Source organism: Sus scrofa, chromosome 6 (assembly GCF_000003025.6).
Source record: "Sus scrofa isolate TJ Tabasco breed Duroc chromosome 6, Sscrofa11.1, whole genome shotgun sequence".
NCBI lineage: Eukaryota > Metazoa > Chordata > Mammalia > Artiodactyla > Suidae > Sus > Sus scrofa.
In genome coordinates this window covers 12,235,697-12,258,132 of record NC_010448.4, presented here as the reverse complement: position 1 = coordinate 12,258,132, position 22,436 = coordinate 12,235,697, and the positions used below count along the sequence as shown (strand labels likewise).

General features: G+C 42.7%; 1 protein-coding gene across 1 annotated transcript in view; it reads right to left on the bottom strand.

Annotated features, from left to right (window-relative positions):
* Positions 1-22,436, bottom strand: part of CFDP1 (craniofacial development protein 1) — a 130,480-nt gene that overhangs the window by 96,048 nt on the left and 11,996 nt on the right. Inside the window, exons 3-5 of the mRNA XM_021093775.1 lie at positions 21,777-21,996; positions 21,051-21,178; positions 5,985-6,104 (exon numbers count right to left, since the gene is read on the bottom strand). Of these exons, the coding sequence (XP_020949434.1) occupies positions 5,985-6,104; positions 21,051-21,178; positions 21,777-21,996 (468 nt within the window). The remainder of the gene's footprint in view (positions 1-5,984; positions 6,105-21,050; positions 21,179-21,776; positions 21,997-22,436) is intronic.

Here is a 22,436-nt window from a genome sequence, read left to right as displayed (position 1 = left end):
AGCGGGTTAACGATCCAGTGTTGCTGTGAGCTGTGGTGTAGATTGCACACATGGCTCAGATCTCGTTTGGTTGTGGCTGGCAGCTGTAGCTCTGATTAGACCCCTAGCCTGGGAGTCTTCATATGCCGCGGGAGCAGCCCTAAAAAAAAAAGCAAAAAAAAAAAAGTAAAAAGTAAAAAGGCCTAAAAAATAAATCAACATAGTTCAAAGGTCTGAATGATCATGATAGGAATATTTCCACTTAATAGCGTGGCTATTTTTGTTACTCTAAGTGAAATGCTCAATGTTCTCTATCGAAAGACTCCTGCTGTGATGCAATGGGTTAAGGACCCAGCATTGTCTGCAGCAGCTTGGGCTACTGCTGAGGTACAGGTTTGACCCCACCCAGCGCAGTGGGTTAAGGATCCAGTGTTGTCGCAGCTGTGGCTCGAATTTGATCCCTGGCCTGGGAACTTCTATATACTGTGAGTGTGGCACAACCCCCAAAAAGGCTATCTATTGAAACTTAAAAGCCAAAGTCACATTAACTCATGTCCAAGGACCTTGAGAGAGATCAGATCAACTGCTCAGACAGTAAGATCCTGCTGCACAAATTAAAGATTCTGGTGAATGACTGCTTGAACACACTGAACGCTGACAAACCACAAAATGACCAGGAATCACTGTCTCCTCTGGTCTTTAGTCCAGTTCTGTCTTCAGTGTGACGCCGAAAGGAGTTCTTTTTTTTTCCTTTTTTCTTTTGGTCTTTTTAGGGCTGTACCCCCAGCACATGGAAGTTCCCAGGCTAGGGGTCGAACTGGAGCTGTACCCACCAGCCTACACCACAGCCACACGGCGCCTATGACCTACAGCACAGCTCAGGGCAACGCCGGGTCCTTAACCCACTGAGGGAGGCCTGAGAGCCAACCCGCACCTTCACGGATACTAGCAGGGTTTGTTACCGCTGAGCCATGACAGGAATTCTGGGAGGTCTATCTTGGGGCAAACACTGCTAAATGGACACCGCCCAGGAGTTTGAGACTCAATAGTAAAGTCCCCTATCTTTTTTAGGCTCAACTGACCAAGCAGACAGGACAAATGGTATTTTTCACCCTATGTTTTGCTTTAGGTCATTATCAATCTATAAGGAGGCAACTAAATACTGAGCTCTTCACTGATCACATCAATGGCTGTGGCTACGATTATAAACTTTAATAGGGCTACGAGCAGCCCACTGCTGGAATAAAGTCACTGATAAATGTTGCTGGGTCAAAAGAGCAGTAAACGTAGGGTTGAGAGCTGAGGAGTCAGATACCCACAGACACTGGTAGAAACTGGGTTCAAGAGGCCAATGGTAGCGACAGCAAGGATCAAAAGGGAGGGTGAGAAGTGGATGGAGAGCTTAGCATGGCAGAAGTCGAGGGAATTGAGACCCACGAGGCTGAGAGGCTGAGCACGGTGCTTTCTCCTACCGGTTACACAGAGTGCTTCTTGCAGTCTCTGACTCCTGTCTCTAATGAAAATTAGATGTTTGGTTTACTCCAAGCCCAAAGCATAAACTTTGGCTTTTTATAGCCAAAGCAGTGTGCTATTTTAAACATGTGGAGGAAATGCATTTTCAGTTACAAACATTTGCTCCTGTGATTCTTATTTGCTAGCAAAGGATGTGGGACAGGATGTTTTACTCTCTTGCTCTGGTTTTTCCATATTGCTTAAATCTGTTTAGAGAGAAGAAAAATAAATAAAGTGTTTCTGCTGGATGATTTCTATGAACTGAAGCAACTTCAAAATTGGAAAAAAAAAAGAAGTCTGTGGAAAAGACATTTTACTGTATTAAAATAATCTTTCATAAACTGGATTATTCCTGTCAACTGTTTCCCTGAAGACTTTCCACAACCTGCAGGTACATTCTGCAGCGGACACCAATATCTATACTGATAAAGTGGGTGCACCTAGAACAGCAGACTTCCTCTTCACCCCATCCTTTCCCAAGCACAACTAAGACTATGGAAGCTTTTTGAGACAAATCTCAGAAAAAAATGATCACACCCAACCTTGAAGATCATCTTCTGGATTCATTCAGAAATTCAAGGTACACGTATCATAAAATGTGTCACGGAGTTCCCGTTGTGGCGCAGCGGAAACGAATCCGACTAGGAACCATGAGGTTTCGGGTTCAATCCCTGGCCTTGTTCAGTGGGTTAAGGATCCGGCATTGCCATGAGCTGTGGTGTAGGTAGCAGATGCGGCTTGGATCCCGCGTTGCTGTGGTTCTGGCGCAGGCTGGCAGCTACGGCTCTGATTAGACCCGTAGCCTGGGAACCTCCATGTGCCGAGGGTGCGGCCCTAAGAAGGACAAAAGACAAAATAAATAAATAAAAATAAAATGTGTCACAATTTTCATGTATAAATTCTGAGGACTTTTTTACTCAGGCAGACATATTCTTGTAATCTGTTATGTTCCATTATAACTTTCATAGAAACTGACTGTGAAATTTCATGTTGTCTCTAAGGGAGAGTAGTTCAATAATCTACTGAAAGGTATTTCCCTGGTTGACCCCTCCAGATCCTTCTCCACACTGCTCTCTGCCCCAGATGCTGTCTCGTACGGCTCCTGATGAAACCTTAGTTCCTTTGAGACCTCTTCTCGACCAGGACTCTATCATTGCTGGGTTTGCACAGTCCAGTTAGCAAGAATCCTGCTAAAACAGTTTACACAGAACTACCCACCCCAATACCCGATCACTTGATATCTGATAAGTTCATTTCCCACCCCCACCTCTGATGTACAGCCTTTGGCCCGCCTTCAGCAAGAACCCTGTTAGGTCAGCATGACAGCAATCTCCTCATCTCTGCTGTCTCTTCTTAGCATTGTTCCATCCACTGATCTTCCCCCCACCCCCAGTTCTGTTCCCTGGTTATAAATCCCCAGCTGTCTCTGCTGTATCCCGAGGTGAGCCCGATCCATCTCTTCTACTGCAATAGTCTTATTAACACCCACTGCAATAATTCTCAGTAAGTCTTCCTTATCAGTTCAGCAAGTATTAGAATAACTTTTTCTTTTACAAGCCTCAGTGGCCAGTGGAGTGCCGTAGCAAGAGACGGGACGGAGTGAGGAAGGGGTAATCGGGTGTTCACCACCACCGCCCCCCCGCCCCCCGGCTTCCTCCGAGATGGTCCATCACTCAAGTAAAGGACTCAGCTCTGGCTGGAGGCCCTCCCCATCTTCGCTGGATAAACCGCTCCCTGGCTTGCCCCTTCCGGGCCAGGGGGAGGACGGAACCTCATTACTGCCAGCCCCAGGGACCCGGCACTACTCCTATCCCTGGGGTTTTTCATTACTTTGCGAGTTATTAAACTCTCCTCGAGGCGTCCTTATTTGAGGAGGCCATCTGTTACCTGCTGAGCTTCCCTAATACAGACGTCATCCCAGCAGATTTTTTTACCTCAAAAAGGTATTAGCTCTTTCTAACAAAGGAAGGCATAAACACAGAATTCAGTGAGAGTTCCATGAGTGACTTGGTGACTTAAACGAGCTGCCAGTTCTCCCTCCTCCGGTTATCTTCATAATTATGGTAACAGCATTTTCTGAAACACACTGATCCAAGCAGAATCTCTAAGCATCAAGAAGGATTATATTAAGAAACACCCAAGGGGGCTAGAAGTAAAAATTGTGCTAGTTGAAACTAACTATGCTAGAAACCTTCGGTAGAAGAAACTTGGCTTTTATTTCTATCTACTACATGATCCAGAGGTAACTTTCACACTAACACTTCAGTAAATCCAAGAGACAGTGATTCATAATATTAGGTACAAGTGCAGTAACCCAAGGACCAGACTGGAGAAAGCTAACCACACATCGTCTCGAGCAGTATTAGTCAAATTCGCGTTGTAAGATTGTGCAATCAGTTCACTTTTTTAAAGTGGCACACACTACACATAATAATGTAAATAAAATAGAAAAGTCAGAGTTTATCATACACTGATAGTAAAGGTAAGTACTATTTCACCAAATTCTTATTTCCCTTTTATATATATCTGTATTTACGGATGTTCTAAGGCATAATGTAAAATGTTATTCCTTATTATGAAGGGCAGTCAATAAAGTTTGAAAGGCACTGGTCTGAAGATAACTCCTTTCGAACAACACAACGACTGTAAGGATAAAAGCATATGGTGCTTCAGCAAAGAGCCGTGTATTTTTTCTCTCAACTCTCACCAAACTATTACTTTGTCACCCTGCACAAGCACATCAATGACTGAAATTTCAAAAAATTTTATGAAACAGTATTTATTCTGACCACATGATGTACTACATTTTTCACTCTATTTCTCTTCGATGATGGCTGCAGACCACAGCTTGAAAAGTACTGCCCTGGAGCAGTCACAGGGTCAGTCTGGAGAACCCCGTTCACAGGACTCTGTCCTCTCACAGCCGCCTTCCTCGGTGTGGACCCCTCTCCGCGGCGGGAGCAAGCGCTCCAGCCCTTTTCCTTCTCAGGTTCCTGTGTAACCACTACATGACTTCTGCCACCAAGCTGCTCCAATGAGAGAGGAAGGCTTGGCGTAAGAAGCAGATACAAAGCATGGAGCAGATGTGGTCACAGTCCTCGTCCATGCACTCACCACGACACCCTGAGAGCAGTGTCACCGCACACCTGCAGCTCACGGCCCGAAGGCCACGGAAGCAGCTGAGCCAGTAATGATGGGGGCTGGAGGAGAAATATCCCAGCCTCCTCGCCTTTGCCAAGACCCCACCAGCACCAGCAGCAGCAGATGGAAAATGCGCCCTGCACTGGCTCCCTTCTGCCCCATTTCACTTCCCTCTGGGGCTTCCTCCAATCACCTCCCACACTAACAGCTGACTTGCACTCAACACTTTGTCTCCGGGTCTAGTTTTGGGTAAATGCAACCTAGGTGACACAGAGGTGAGATACAGTGTTGTCTGGAGCAAGGGCTACAAAGGTGAGAAAGGCCTGATCTCAAAAACTCATAACCTGACAGGAAAACCAATCATTCTCTTTTTAATGTAAAAAAACAGGAGTTCCCATCATGGCTTAGCGGCAACAAACCCAACTAGTATCCATGAAGATTCAGGTTCGGGGGGAAAAAAAAAACAGATTTGGCTTCCCTCAGTGGGTTCAGAATCCGGTGTTGCTGTGAGCTGTGGTATAGGCTGGAGACACGGCTTGGATCCTGGGTTGCTGTGGCTGTGGCACAGGCCAGCAGCTAGAGCTCCAGTTCGACCCCTAGCCGGGAATCTCCACATGCTGCGGGTGCGGCCCTAGAAAGACAAACAGGCGGAACAAAACTCCACTGTCTTGAAGGGAAGGAAGAAGCAACAAACTCTGACTGAAGGGTCAGTGAAGCCCCAAACACCTCAAGGTCAGAGAGCTCCCGAGAGGAGTCAGCAGGTGATTAGTGCCACTGCAGGCAAGGGCAGGGCCGCCGCAACTCATACTGTGACATTTCACTTCTTGTGCATAGGTGAAGAAGAGGGGAATTTTTATTTCCTCCAAAGAGAAGGAACTCTAGTCTTCAGTTAAAAATAACTCAAGTGATAATGGAAAATGTGAAGACAAAAAAACCACAAAGTTCTTGACACTGTGTTAATAAAATTATCTGTAAATCAGCTTTGACCTTTTTCTGTTCCTATGAGGTCCTTGGGAATGGAAGTGAGCACTCAATCCAAATCTTTATTACAAGTCTGATGAACTGCTGTTATTTTCATTCAAAGATTGTTTTTTTAAGTGTAACGTTTACGACATGTTCAGCTCTAGACAACACTGTAAATCAGGACGTTTTTCAGAATCAAACGAGAACCGGATGCCTAATTTTTTTCTGCATCTTCCATTCTGGCAACTATTTCAGCAAAGGCAGAACAGTAGTATGATTCCTTCTCTCAGGAAAGGACTCATAAGAGCTACAGGCAAAGTGCATCCCTGAACCAAAAACAGCTTCTCCAACAAGCCAGGCGCGCCTGGGCCTGAGACTAGAACACTCACCCTGAGCCGGCAGCAAGTGATGGCAGAGCTGAAGGGACATTAGCCTGTGGTTTTTCTTTCTCATTTTGCTTGAAGAAGGATTTGGCTTCTTTAGATGTAGCATCCACTTCCTTAGTCACCCTGTGTCAAGGAAGAAGACACCAAGTTATGAAGAGGAATAAAAAGAGAGAAACAACATCTAAGAAAAGAAAATAAATGACAACAGGCAAGTACCACTGGGCTTTCAATAAATTCTGGCTGCTCAGCTTTATGACCAAAGTTTACTACAACCGTTCCAAAGAAAGACATTTTCCCCTTATTAATAAACAAGTGAAACAACAACATATCAAAGTCTGAGGTCTCTCGAATCCCCTCCGCTACTTGTGTCAGCATGAAACACACTTCGAGTCCCTGCTGAATCACTGCCCATGTGCGTCGCTGAGGTGCGGGCTGAAAGGGGCCCCCTGCACCTCACATGCATGCAGTTTAGTGCTCACGCCAAGGTAAATGTCGGAATAAGGAGATGGAGTATGTGGGAGAAAAACACCGGCATTATTTCAAGGAGAAAAACAATACTATAAACAACTGGAAATACTCAGAACAAGGCTCATGTTCTACACCGACAACAACCTAAAGATGAAACAAAATTCCTTAAAACTGGCTAAACAGGCGGTAATTTAGGCGTGGAAGAAAGCTACGTGATTGAGAAACCCAATTTCTAATCTGGAAAAACTGCCATCAGTAAAACTGAGTCGTAAGGATAAAACAGGGATACTGACGGTGTCTGAAACTTCAGATAAAGAAGGAAAATGCCTAATGCCTGCCTGAGCTTGCCAAGTCAACAAAAATATCCGAGGAATTTTGTTTAAATGCCAGTCTCTGTAGGAGGGTCTAAGATTATGGTCACTGTGCTGCTATGTGTTCAACTGGGTCATTCAGAATAATGAGAGACAAACCTTATAAATTCCAGATTTGCAAGAATATAAGTATCTTTTCTCTCCTTCCTTTTTTTTTGGGGGGGGGTCTTTCTAGGGCAAAAAAAAAAAACCATGGCATATGGAGGTTCCCAGGCTAGGGGTCCAATCAGAGCTGTAGCCACCGGCCTATACCACAGCCATAGCAACGCAGGATCTGAGCCGCATCTGCAACCTACACCACAGCTCAAGGCAACGTTTGATCCTTAACCCACTGAGTGAGGCGACATCCTTATGGATGCTAATTGGGTTCATTAACCACTGAGCCACAATGGGAACTCCTTTTCTCTCCTTCCTTTTAGGCTTCTTGGACCTAGAATCAAATTTTCTTGTTCAGAACCATCTCACTCCTGCACTCAGTACTGGGTCACCCACACAAGTGACACAAAATAAGAGTTTGAGAGTTCTGTATTAAGAATCCTCACTGGGGAGTTCCCGTCGTGGCGCAGTGGTTAACGAATCCGACTAGGAACCATGAGGTTGTGGGTTCGGTCCCTGCCCTTGCTCAGTGGGTTAAGGATCCGGCGCTGCCGTGAGCTGTGGTGTAGGTCGCAGACGCAGCTCGGATCCCGAGTTGCAGTGGCTCTGGCGTAGGCCTGTGGGTACAGCTCCGATTCAATCCCTAGCCTGGGAACCTCCATACGCCACGAGAGTGGCCCAAGAAATAGCAAAAAAAGACAAAAAAAAAAAAAGAATCCTCACTGGCAAAGTTTGCCTCAATCTTGAAGGGTATCAAACAAACAAAAACTCCGTTATTCCCCTACTAAAGGTCTTGTGATGGCTCAATATTACTCAGAGGACCGAACACAACTGATGAACCTCACACTCAAGACCCCCAAAATCTGGTCCTACTCTTTTTGTTTTTTTGCTGCACCTGCAGCAGGTGGAAGATCCTGGGTCAGGGGTCAAACCCATGCCAGAGCAGTGGCCAAAGCTCTGCAGTGACAATGCCGAATCCTTAACCAGCTGTGCCACAAGGGAACTCTGGTCCCACTCTGTATCAGGCTTAAAATTTTTTACTTACTCTCTTAAGAAAACCTTTGAATAGTAAGAGTTAAGAATAAAAACCAAGAGGGACAGGAGTTTCCGTTGTGGCTCAGCAGAAACAAATCTAACTAGCATCCATGAGGACATAGGTTCGATCCCCGGCCTTGCTCAGTGGGTTAAGAATCGGGCACTGCCATGAGCTGTGGTAGAGGTCGCACATGTGGCTCAGATCCTGCATTGCTGTGGCTACGGCGAAGGCTGGCAGCTACAGCTCTGATTCAACCCCTAGCCTGGGAATCTCTATATGCCACAGTGCAGCCCTAAAAAAAAAAAAAAAAAAAAAAAAACCAAGAGGAACAATTTTTTTTTGGAGGGGGCATTTTTTAAGATTGCACACAAGGCATGTGGCGGTTCCCAGGATAGGGGTCCAATCAGAGCTGCAGCTGCCAGCCTACAGCACAGCCACAGCAACATCAGACCTGAGCTTAGTCTGTGACCTACACCACAGTTCATGGCAATGCTGGATCCATAACCCACTGAATGAGGCCAGGGATCAAACCTGCATCCTCATGGATACCAGTCGGGTTCATTACTGCTGAGCCACAACGGGAACTCCAAGAGGAAGAATTTATATGACAGATGAGACCACCATTCAGCAAATATTCATTCCTTCCCTGTTGACCAAGAAAACTGCCTCACGCCCCACTGATGCTGAGCTTGGATACATGACTCACTTCAGTGGTCAATGAGACCTTAACTGATTTGACAGGAAAAGAGGCCTTAACTGTATGTGCGCAGCTTTAGCTGCTCACGAGCTCCTTGCTTTAGTGGTAAGAATTTGCCTCAGGGAGCTGCCAGTCCCAAACGGCTGAAAGAAACAAGCCACAGTTCTGAAACTAACAAGCAGCTTGTGAGCCGAACCCCAGACATCCAGAAACACACACTCAAAAATCAAATGCTTCCAGGTGCATACCACTGTGTTTTGGGATGTTTGTAGTATTTCAGGAGCAAGAGCTAACACATTTACATTTCGTGAGTGAGAACACAGGTATCTAGGGGGCTGTTACTTTTTCGCTTCAGCAGATTAAGGAGCAATGCTAAAGAGAACTCTAATAAACTCCATTTCCCAAAGACGGTTGCCACGAACTTCCCAACCCCCTTGCTCTTCCAGAACCTGACACTACCCTAATGAGAGCGAAAGTGTATGTTACCCCCTTCCTTAAAACCGGGTGGGCTTTGTGGCTGCCTCAACTCAGAGTTCAGCCTAGGTGGCACTACACAACTTCTAAAGCTCACTGAGAAAAGCAACAGGGCTTCCAGGTGGCTTTTGGAATGCACCTCTGAAACACCAAGTTACCACACAAGAAGGCTGGCTGCCCTGAAGCCACCATGCTGGAAAGAGCACATGAGAAGACCACGCAGAGAGAGATTCCGAAGGAGCCCGTTCCAGGCACCACGCATTGGTCTTCCGAGCCCGGGGACCACACATGGGAGTAGGGACACCTCTGAGATGGCCCCAGACCCAGGCACTGCTATTAACTGCAGGAGAGGCTCTGCACAAGAACTGTCTAACAGAACCCAGCCACTCCAGAACTACAAGAAAGTACAATAAAACAACACTTTAAGCCACTAAATACACTGCTATTCAGACAGCCAAAATAAACCCACATCCAAACCTGAGGCTTAAGGCAGAGTCCCAGAGTACTGCCTAGAAAGTTGATTTAAAGCTCCTTGTCCTGGGTGGAATCTGGGACAGACCTGAGATGGCTCATGGAAATGGTGTCTGAACACATGCTTTATTCCCCACTCCCACCAAAAGCCTACCCAATAGCGGTAAATGAATGTATAAAGGCAGAAGAACTACACAAGGGTAACCAGAACAGGTATAACAGGAGAGAGATGTCAAATTTTCTGAAGAAAGCAAACAGACAAGAAATAATTGACTTAGGTTTTTGTTTTCTCTGATCTCCCAAGCCAGTAGCCATGTGGAATAGGCAACAAGCAAGCCAGGGGGAGTTCCTGTCGTGGCTCAGCGGTTAGCGAACTTGACTAGCATCCACGAGGATGCGGGTTCGATTCCTGGTCTCAGTCAGTGGGTTAAGGATCTGGTGTTGCCGTGAGGTGTGGTGTAGGTCGAAGACTCGCTCGGATCCTGCGTTGCTGTGCCTGTGGTGAAGGCCAGCAGCTACAACTCCAACTGGAACTCTAGCCTGGGAATCTCCATATGCCACAGATGCAGCCCCCAAAAGACAAAAACAAAACAACAACAACAAAAAACCAAGCCAGCCAAAGGAACTCTCCTACACTGTTGGTGGGAATGTAAGCTGCTGCAACCACTATGGAGAACAGTATGAAGGTTTAAAAAATTAAATATAGGAGTTTCCGTCATGGCACAGCAGAAACGAATCCAACAAGGAACCATGAGGTTGCAGGTTCGATCCCTGGCTTGCTCAGTGGATTAAAATCCGGCATTGCTGTGGGATGTGGTGTAGATCACAGGTGCAACTCAGACCCTGTGTTGCTGTGGCTGTGCTGTAGGCTGGTGGCTACAGCTCTGATTTTACCCCTAGCCTGGGAACCTCCATATGCTGCGGTGTGGCCCTAAAAAGATAATAAATACATAAATAAATAAAAACGAGACAAAAGCACTTATTCACAAGACAGAAACCTAGGCTCAAAGATTTCAAAAGCAAACTTATAGCTCCCAAAGGGCAAACACTGGAGGGAGGGATAAATTGGGAGGTTGGGACTGGCATATACACACAACTACATACAAAGTGGATAGTAAGTAATAAGGACCTACTGTACAGCACAGGGACATCTACTCAATACTCTGTGATAGCCTCAATGGGGAAAGAATCTGAAAAGAATGTGTGTGTGTGTGTGTGTGTGTGTGTGTGTGTGTGTGTATTAACTCACTTTTGCTGTATACCTCAAACTAACAAAACATTCTAAGTCAACTATATGCCAGCAAAATTTATAAAACAACAACAAGCAAGCCAATATGTAATATATTCTCCTAGAAAGGCTCAGTAAATTAAGATCCCCTTCTCCACTGCTACCAGAGGCTATTGACCCCTGCCCAACTCAGCAGAATCCATTACTCTTTGGAGAAACGAAAACCGCAGAAATTCCAGACTCAAAGGGCAGAGCCGAAGTCTCATCCTCAAAACAGGGAAATTACATGAAAATGTATCTGTGCACTCTCCCTTTGCCACAGCAACCTCGAAGGCCATGTGTTCCAGATGGCTGAGTTACAAGATGGAATGCTACTCAACCTGTATTGTCCCTTGCACCCGTAGGAAATAAATATGTGTTATGCTACTGACTTTCCGAGTTTATCTTTTCTGGGTTTACTGCAGGATAGCCTAGCCTAGACTTACTACCACATCAGTTTAACTAACAGGAATTTGAGAATAAGAGGAAATATGGGAGGTTATCAATAAAAAGAAAAATTTCTTAGATGAGTTTCTGGAGCTCCCATTGTGGCTCAGCAGGTTAAGAACCCGACATAGTGTCTGTAAGGATGTGGGTTCAATTCCTGGCCTCACTCAGTAGGTTAAGGATCCAGCAAGCTGCAGTGTAGGTCACAGATGTGGCTAGGACCCAGTGTTGCCAGAGCTGTGGCACAAGCCAGCAGCTGCAGCTCTTATTCAATCCCTAGCCTGGGAACTTCCATATGCCACAATATGACCGTAAGAAAACAAAAGAAAAAAAGAAAGATGAGTTTCCACAAAATTACAAAATGACTGTTCCACAGAACATCTGACCCAGCAATTTTAAACGATCCTCATCAAGGCACATCATTACAAATTTTTAGAATGTTGGTGATAGAAGGTAAAGATCCAGTACTCCATGTTACTGGGAAAGAAAAAGCAAAATACATTTTGTTTTGTTTTTTACTCGCTTTACCACAGGACTAACAAAACTTCGTAGCAGCAATCTAAAACAATTCAGTGGGAATCTTCTGAAAAGGAACCGAGATCCAGGCACTGTGCTAGATGTGAGACATATAAAAAGATATGACATGGTCTCTGCTCTGAGAGGTTCACAGTCCATCAGGACAGCCAACCATGAAAACATACATGATACATGATACAGAGTAAGTGCCATACAGGATATATAGTAAGTGCCATAAAGAAACATGGAAAAAATGCAGAAGCTGTGGGAATATCTCTGTTAATTTCTTAGTGTCAAAGTCTATCAAATTCTATCCACTAGAATATTTCTCTCAGGGACTTTATTAAGTGATACGATGCAATATTAGCATATTACTCTATACTGACAGCATGCCTAGAAGAACTCCACTTTCAACAAACCATAAGAGATTTCACTATCAAAATATCTTCAAGCAGACAAACAGTTAAATTATAGACTACTTCTAATACACCAGAGGGAACACTGAGAGGAAAAGGCCCACCATTAGCAACAGTTAATTCAAATGTTATCAGCAGAAATTCCATCTTAACATCATTTTCACTTACTCAGAACTTCCTGAAAAGTCTTTATTTAGGCAGAAACTTTCCATGACTGGCCTATTCCAAAAAATGAATCACTTAGGAAAGTCTGAGCTAACTGGCTCAGACGGCTATGTGATAGGGAAGGAGAAAAGATACCATTTTTCTTCATTCCCCAAGGTTAATAAACTACACATTTTTCAAGTGGGGAAAAAAAAACCAAAAAATGTAAAAATCCGAAATTTAACAATTAAAACACAATCAGAAAAAACTGAAAGACTAAGTGACTTTGCACTGACACTATCTTATGCTTATACTTACAAACTCTCCCCAGTCACCACTAGCTCTTTCTCACTTTTCTTTCTTTTTTTGGGGGGGGGAGGGAGGGCCTAACCGTGGCATATGGAGGTTCCCAGGCTAGGGGTCCAATTGGAGCTGTAGCCACTGGCCTACAACACAGCCACAGCAATGCCAGATCCTTAAGCGAGGCCAGGGACTGAACCTGTGTCCCCATGGATGCTAGTCAGATTTGTTTCCACTGAGCCAAGAAGGGAACTCGTCTCACTTTTCTTAAAGATGTAGTAATGCTCTTAGCTTGGTAAAAGGCAAAAAGAAAAAGCAGGATAATGACATTAAGAGATTAAAAGATAAGCTCAAATCCATTTACCAAGTTTACATCTGGCTGTCCATTCAAACTCAGGCCCCTTCAAGTTCCTTACATAAGGGTTCCTCATAATACCTAAATTTAAATATAAATAATTTAAGTTAAAAAAAAAAATCCTGTCAACATGCCAACTATTAACAGAACTTTGTTTTTTTTTAGGAGGAAGGAGTTACAGAGAACTTTCACTTGTTGTGTTACACATATCTGTAACATGCATTTAAAGTAATAATCATGTATTACTTCTGAATGTAAAATTTATGTGTGAGAGCATGTATACTTACGAAAAAAGTGCTTCCTTATTTTGTATCTGTTTTTTGATAGACACAGTGCTGCCCTCTTCTGACAAATGATAGAAATGGTAGGCTCCCTAAATACTCAACCAGTATTTAAAATTACCATCCACATAAGTGGAGAAGTCATATTTCTTATGTCAAAAAAGATAAATAAATAAAATAAAATCACCCACTTACTTTAAAAAATGATAAAGAAAATTTGTGTCAGTTAACTATATTGATTTTTTTTTTTTTGTCTTTTTGCTATTTCTTTGGGCCGCTCCCGCGGCATATGGAGGTTCCCAGGCTAGGGGTCGAATCGGAGCTGCAGCCACTGGCCTACGCCAGAGCCACAGCAACGCAGGATCCGAGCCGCATCTGCAACCTACACCACAGCTCACGGCAAGGCCGGATAGTTAACCCACTGAGCAAGGGCAGGGATCGAACCCGCAACCTCATGGTTCCTAGTCAGATTCGTTAACCACTGCGCTACAACGGGAACTCCAGTTAACTATATTTATAAATATCAGTAAGTCCACAAAATTTAAGTTGATCAAGAAATTTAATGGTTTCTTGTAACAGCTATTCACCAACTTTTTTTTATTACTCAAATGAATTTATCACATCTGTAGTTGTATAATGATCATTCACAGGATTTCCATCCCATAACCCAAGCACATCCCACGGCCTCATCGCCAACTTTCTTACTCTCTACGTATAGTCAATGGTAAAGTTATAATAAAGCTCCCTTAGATATTCCATATGACACAGAGCAAATAATGCAGCCAAGAAAGATGTCCAAAAATGTAAAGCCTATATTCTTACGGTATATTAAATACTTTCTGTATTATTTTTGTAGGACCTCCAAAACATTAAAGGTTCACTATCAGTGTTCACTACCCTCTACAGGACAACTCAAGAGTTCCTAGTGTGATTTCTGGCAACAAAATACATTCTTAATTCACATCATCAAGATTTATTTCATGGGCCCCAAAAATGACTATAAGGGAAAAAGGTGTCTTTGCACTGGAGAAATGTGGCAGATAGTGGCTAAGTGGTCTAAGTGGGCGTTACGGAAGTGATGCAATGAGAAAAACAAAACATCAAGTATTTTTGTCTAACCTGGTTAATATGAAGCTAACCATGCAGAAACTGCAACAACCCAAATTAGAGACATTTCGCAACACTGATGGTCTCTTAAAACTAAACACAGAGTGTAACCTTGGATTAGATGTCAGACTGAACAAGAAATACAGCTATTAAGAACACTATGGGAGGAAGTCCCGTCGTGGCGCAGTGGTTAACGAATCCAACTAGGAACCATGAGGTTGCGGGTTCGGTCCCTGCCCTTGCTCAGTGGGTTAACGATCCGGTGTTGCCATGAGCTGTGGTGTAGGTCGCAGACGCGGCTCGGATCCCGAGTTGCTGTGGCTCTGGATCCTGCGTTGCTGTGGCTCTGGTGTAGGCCAGTGGCTACAGCTCCGATTCGACCCCTAGCCTGGGAACCTCCATATGCCGCGGGAGCGGCCCAAGAAATAGCAAAAAGACAAAAAGACAAAAAGACCAAAAAAAAAAAAAAAAAAAAGAACACTATGGGAATAACTAGGGAAAGATTTGAGTAGAACTGTATATCCAGCTATGGAAAGTGTGGGCTGCAAAACTGCCTGGTACTGGGAATTCTCTTGTGGTGCAGTGGGTTAAAGATCTGGTGCTATCACTGCAGTGGTTTGGGTTACTGATGTGGCATGGGTTTGATCCCTGGTCTGGGAACTTACACATGCATGAGTGTGGCCAACCCCCCCCCCCACGAAAACCCAAAACTACCTGGTGTTAGCAGAAGACAAGAAAGGCACAAAAATTTTAATTATTTAGAAACTTGCTTAGCAATGTAACAATGTCATACTACTCAACACATGATTGGTGGATTCACCACATTAAAGAGAACATAGACCAATTTAGGCACTTCCATTGTTACATGCGGTAACAGTGTATTAGTCGGGTATATTAAGACCACATTATAGTGTGTGTGTTATAGTTTAGAGTTATTTTATCAACTAAAACCCAAAAATGTGATCAATGTAAACATTTTTTTTCATAAGTTATTTTTAGAATCATTTAAATTGTTGGAGTTCCCGTTGTGGCTCAGTGGTTAACGAATCTGACTAGGAACCATGAGGTTGCAGGTTCGAACCCTGGCCTTGCTCAGGGCTAAGGATCCAGCGTTGCCATGAGCTGTGGTGTGGTTGCAGATGTGGCTTGGATCCCCACGTTGCTGTGGCTCTGGCATAGGCCAATGGCTACAGCTCCAATTCGACCCCTAGCCTGGGAACCTCCATATGCCACGGGAGCGGCCCAAGAAACGGCAAAAAGACCAAAAAAAAAAAAAAAAAAGAATCATCTAAATTGTTAACCAAGGATGACTCTGAAAATTTATAGCATAGGAATTCCCATGTAGCTCAGCAGTAACAAACCCAACTAGTAACCATGAGGATGCAGATTCGATCCCTGGTCTTTCTAAGTTGGTTAAGTACGTGGCATTGTCATGAGTTGTGGTGTAGGTCGCAGATGCAGCTTGGATCTGCTGTGGCTGTGACTGTGGTGTAGCCCTGATTCAACCCCTAACCTGGGAATCTCCACATGCCCGGAGTACAGCCCTAAAAAGACAAAAAGAAAAAAGAAAAAATTATAGCTTAAAATTAATAATTAAGAAAGTAAAATTGTTTTGTCTTTTCTGGGCAGACCTACACCACAGCCACAGCAACTCAGGATCTGAGCCACATCTGCGACCTACACCACAGCTCACGGCAATGCCAGATTCTTAACCCACTGAGCGAGGCCAAGGATCGAACCCGCAACCTCATGGTTCCTGGTCGGATTTGTTAACCACTGCGCCACGACGGGAACTCCCAAATTGGTATTTTTAATCCTAATCTACTGAGGGCAAAACAAGCCACACCGCAAAGTTTCTGTAAAGAAAACATCTTTTCTGAGTGAGGCAGCAGCAGTAAACCACAGATGATAATGGAAGTGATTCCAAAGAAATGAAGGACCACCTAGTACGAACTGCTTTTACCTTATGAACCGTCAAACGCTGAGCTTGGTTTGGGGGCAGGGGGAATTGTGTGGGGTTTTGTTTTCTTTTTTGGCCACACCTGTGGCATATGGAAGTTCTAGGGCCAGGGATGGAACCCAGGCCACAGCAGCGACCCCAGCTGCTACAGTGACGCCAGATCCTTAACCTGCTGAGCCACAAGAGAACTCTTGAGCTTGGTTTTTGATATCATGCGGTACTAAAACCACACTGAGCTCTTTATAGGGACGTTCTGGCTAATAAAGCAAAAAATCCACCACGACTCCCATAGCGTTTACATATTAAACACACGAAACATGTATATTAGTATTTCAGCCCCCTGAGAAAGGAACACTCCTGGCTGCTAACTAAAAAAGTATATACCATTCCTAAGACATTAATAAAAAGCCACATTATACGTGTCTGCTTGGAAACCTTGGTGAATCTGTGACAAAGAAGATGGTTCAAGTAAACTTTCCAGTGACACCACGGTTTGAAGTTTTCAGGATGTGGCTTATGACAGAGAAGCTATAACAAAGTTAACCAAAGTGTTTCTTCAATGCAATTTAAGAACGACAAATTGTTGCTAACATGAAAATTATTTTAGTATTTGTAATTTAAATGTCAGCTTAATTTAAATTTTCATCAGTTCCTTGCTGATAAACACAACTGAATTCATCGGTATAATACAAGCGGGATTACACTGTCATCAAGTGAGATTTGAAGTTTAAGGGTTTAGAAAAACCTGTTTCAATGGCAGGGCTACAAGAGAGGGAAGCAGTTTAAAGAGTTTGTGTTAGAACACAGTGCTTACTTCACTGAGAAAAAATCTCGCTACAAAAAATGAAAACAAAAACAAATGCACTGCTCTTGGTATGGCATTAAAAACTGTGAATTATGTAAAGCTAATACATTCAATTTAAATGAGTCTTTATATTTGATAAACTAAAAGCTGATCATAAATGTGCATGTCTAATACAGGCTGGGGTACAATGGTTATGAAAAAGAAAGACGCCTTTAGAATGATGAACTACAGAATAAACATAGTGTTTCTAAAAGAAAAAAATAACCATACTGTCCCAAATTTTAAAGATTTCAATTAGACAGTAAAACATGCTTATTTGTCTGCTATAGCATTTTTAATAGTCTTAGTACATCCATACAAGAAAGTGTCTAAACATTTTTTCAGAAGCAAATAAATTATGAGAGTAAAAATGAAAGTTAAAAGTCTAGAGAACAGTTTCTTCAGGTTAACATGTTCAATAGAATGTTTTGAATTGTATCTGATATCCAAAAAGAGCCATACATAGGAAACTCATGCATCCAGAATTCCTTTTTTCCACTGAAATGTAACTTAAATTTAATTATAACTTGACAGGATAAATTATTGGAACTGGGTACTGGTAAAGCACTGAAAATAAACTTTGAAAATACAGTTATGGAGTTCCCGTCATGGCGCAGCAGAAACGAATCTGACTAGGAACCATGAGGATGCGGGTTGGATCACTGGCCTTGCTTAGTGGGTTAAGGATGTGGTGTTGCCGTGAGCTGTGGTGTAGGTCGCAGACGCAGCTTAGATCTGGCATTGCTGTGGCTCTGAAGTAGGCCAGCAGCTACAGCTCTAATATGACACTAGCCTGGGAACCTCCATATGCAGCAGGTGCAGCCATTAAAAAAAAAAAAAGACAAAAACAAAAATAAAATAAAAAGAAAATTTAGTTATTATCAATCATTTCATGATGTTAAGTCAAATCATTATGCTGCACACCTTAAACTGATAGAGTGCCATAAATCAATTTCTCAACAAAACTGGAGGCAAAAAAGAGAAAATACATGCGTACCCGTTGTGGCGCAGTGGAAACAATGCTACAGCTCTGATTTGACCCGTAGCCCAGGAACTTCCATATGCCTCGGGAACAGCCCTAAAAACGCAAATAAATAAATAAATGAATAAATAAAATCTATACTTTCATCCTCATTAATTTCACATGAATTGTACATGTTATCTGTACTACAAGACTTTGATTTAAAATTTTCAACCTATTGCAGACCAGTACTTTTCTAAAACATGATATAAAGGAATTATTAGAAAAATTAATTTCTAGAGAGTTTCTGTTGTGGCTCAGCAGAAATAAACCCAACTAATATCCATGAGGATGCAGGTTTGATCCCTGGCCTCACTCAGTGCATTATGGATCCAGTGTTGCCGGGAGCTGTGGTGCAGGTCCCAGACTTCGCTGGGATCCTCCACTGCTGTGGCTGTGGTGTAGGCTGGCAGCTGCAGCCCCGATTCTTCAACCCCATCCTGGGAATTTCCACAGGCCCCAGGTACGGCCCTACAAAGCAAAAAAATAAAAAAAAATAAAAAAAAAAATTATTTTAACAAAATTCTACTAGAATTGACTTACAATGTTATATTAGTTTCAGGTATTCAGCAAAGTGAACTGGTTATACATATACATATATATTCATTCTTTTTCAGAATATTTTCCTATATAGGACATTACAGAGTATTGAGTAGATCTCCCCTGTGCTACACAGTAGGTCTCTGTCACTGATTTTGTATACAGTAGCGTGTATTAATCCTGACCTCCTAATTTACCCTAGAAAAATCAGTTTAAAAGGTACACAACACAGCCCTGTGAGACAGGTTTCTTTCTGATGAGTATTATTTTTAAAACATTAAAAAGAAGAGGGAGTTCCCATTGTGGTTCAGTGGGTTAAAGACCTGATGTAGTCTCTCCAAGGATGTCAATTTGATCCCTGGGCTGAGGCATAGGATGCAGATAAGGCTCGGATTCAACCCCTAGCCCAGTAACTTCCATATGCTGCAGGTGTGGCCATAAAAAGGAAAAAGAAGAAGAAGAGAACACCCACCAGGAACAATTTACAGACACATTATCCTCCAGGAGAAGGGCTGTCACCAACCCAGCTTAGATTTGATATATTAACAAGAAAGAACTGAAACATTTCTGATGCATTAAAATCTTTAAAAATTAATACAAACGAAACTTATTCAAAGTATGTGTCTAGGAGTTCCCTAGTGGCCTGGCAGTTAAGGACTCACTGTTATCACTGCTGTGGCACAAGTTTAATCCTTGGCCCAGGAATTAATGCATGCCAGAGGCACAACAAATAAAAAAAAAACGAGAAAACAACAACAAAAAACAAAACACAAAGTATGTATCTAGATGTTCAGTACTGAGAACTAATACTTTACTTGACTCTTGGGATTTTGTTGTTGTTTTGTTGGCCATGCCTGCAGCACACGGACGTTCCCGGGCCAGGGACTGAATCTGCACCACGGCAGCAACCTAAGCTGCTGCAGTGACAAAGCCAGATCCTTAACGCACTGCATCATAAAAGAACTCCACTTTACTCTTAGTTTTTTGCTTCAATTACGGAATAAAAAGGTGATTCCCTTTACCAATCACTTATACTCGCACTTTTAATGATCAACATGTATAGTTTGTATAGTTACATAATTCTTTATATAATTATAGAACAGCCAAAAGATTATTAAGCCCCTACTGTTTTTCTAAACTAGTAACAAACCTACTAATCGATTTTAAAATATTAAGATGAAGGAATATCACAATCAAATTTCTCCCCAGTACTTTCCATTCCCACCTGATTTTTTAAAATATTATTTTATTTTTGATTAAAAAAATTTTTTTTTCTTTTTACAGCCGCACCTGTGACATATGGAAGTTCCCAGGCTAGGGGCAGAATTAGAGCTGCAGCTGCCAGCCGACGTCACAGCCACAGCAACACAGGAGTGGAGCTATATCTGTGACCTACACTTCAGCTTGCAGCAACACCGGATCTTTAAGCCACTGAGCAAGACCAGGGATTAAACCCACATCCGCATGGATACTAGCTGGGTTCTTAACCCGCTGAGCCATAACAGGAACTCCAAATGGGAACAATTTATAGAAAATGAATTAAATGATGGAGCAGTATGGTGATAAGGGGATTCAGAATAAACTTTAGCAAGCAGTGAGAAATAAGGGTTGAGAGCTCAGGAGAAACGCAGTTCCAATTCTCACCTGATTTCAAGGGTTTCACAGGGGTTCTTACTTCAAAGTTAAGGAAAGTAATAAAGGGGAAAATGACTTAGCCAAAGTCACAAAATATGGCCATAAGTGGTACCAAATACTTAACTTCTACATTTTCTTGTTTCTGTTCAGCCGACCACTTCATAATACCCCCAAACTACACTACCACATGTGAAAAGATCTTTCTCATGTTCCCTGATAATTCACGGAGTCACTATTTTCCTTGAGTTCAAATGTAACTCCTCCTGAACGTTAAGCCAGGTTGGCATGAGGATAGATGTCTAACACCATTTAAAAATATGTTCCTTGTAGTTTTGTTGTGGCTCAGTGGTAACGAATCCAACTAGTATCCATGAGGATGGGGGTTCAACTCCTGGCCCCGCTCAGTGGATTAAAGATAGGTGTTGCCGTGAGCTGTGATATAGGACGCAGACTTGGCTCGGCTCTGGCATTGCTGTGGCTGTGGTATAGGCCAGGGGCTGTGGCTCCAATTTGACCTGTAGTCTGGGAACTTCCATATGCCATAGGTTCGGCCCTTAAAAAAAAAAAGCTAAGAAGTTCCTTTTTAAAAGAACTAGTTCTAAAGTTTGTGCATGTCATCTTACCTGACTTCTTCACCGGCAAAATCAAACACCTTGGTAATTTTAACTTTTTCTGTTTCTTTAGGTTTCTCCAGATCTTCTGCTTTGACCAACAACTTACTTGAACTTGTCTCTTCAGTCTCCTCTCCTTTCTATGAAAGAAGTACAATCAGTTTCATATAAAGATGGGAACTAAAAGAACCATCCAAGCATGCTGTTTACAGCTTTACAGCTATTCCCTTTTTTTTTTTTTTTTTTTTTTTTGGTCTTTTTAGGGCTGCACCTGAGGCATATGGAGGTTCCCAGGCTAGGAGGCAAACTGAAGCTGCAGCTGCCAGCCTACAGCACAGCCACAGCCATACCAGATATGAACCACAAGTGTGACCTATACCACGGCTCGCGACAACACCGGATCCTTAACCTACTGAGCGAGGCCAGAGATTAAACCTGCGTGCTCATGGATACTAGTCAGATTTGTTTCCACTGGGCCATAATGGGAACTCGCAGCTATTCTTAAATGTTTCACCTCTAAACAGTTAAAGACTTATTGGAAATTTGATTATAAAGGCTTACTTTTCCTACCACAGAGAATGCTTTGCTTTTCACTTAGAGTTACTATTAAAAGGCATCTAGTCTGATTTCTGCTGTAAGCTTCAAATTTCAGTTTGTAAATTAAAAAAAAAAAAAATCTATCTGGAGAACTTCAGATATTTCTAGGGAAGCATACATCCCATTCATTTATCAACTTACTTTAACATGTGTACTTGGAGGCACTTTGGATTTTGGTCCTACATCGTTGAGGAAACTAGCCCACAGCTCATCCTCCTTCTTTTTCCTTGCATCCTCTGACCCAATGCCTTTTTCCTGCTCTGCAGCTGAATCTTCCTCCTCACTGCTACTTCCTCCAGATTCCTCGTTGGCATTTTCCTCTTCCTCTTCTTCAAATGAGAGGCCACCTTGTTTTCTCTTCCTAGTACCATGAGTTACAAGGAAAAGGAAAGACAGGACAGACAATGCAAAATGATTTTAGTTATCTCATCCTCAATTTCAAACATAATGTTGCAGACTTGAGAAAACTTCAATCTGTGGATTACTGAATAACATGCACAATGGGGGAAGTGCATGAGCTAAGCTGTGATTGTGTAGAAGAAAAAAATAATTGAGCTCTTACAGTTAGCATTTTCCTAAAATACTTAGAATCAAAATAATGTATTCTACTTTTAAGTTAGGACCGGCTATTTTCACAAAGAAATCATCCAAAATCACCTCACAGAATCAATCTGTTTAAAAAGAGTGTTTTAAGAACACATACATGCCAGATATTTTTGACTTTTTAAAAGTTACTCCATTTGAAAAACTTATGGTCTCCAAAGGAGACAGTTTGGGGGGTGGGGGGATGCGCTAGGGTTG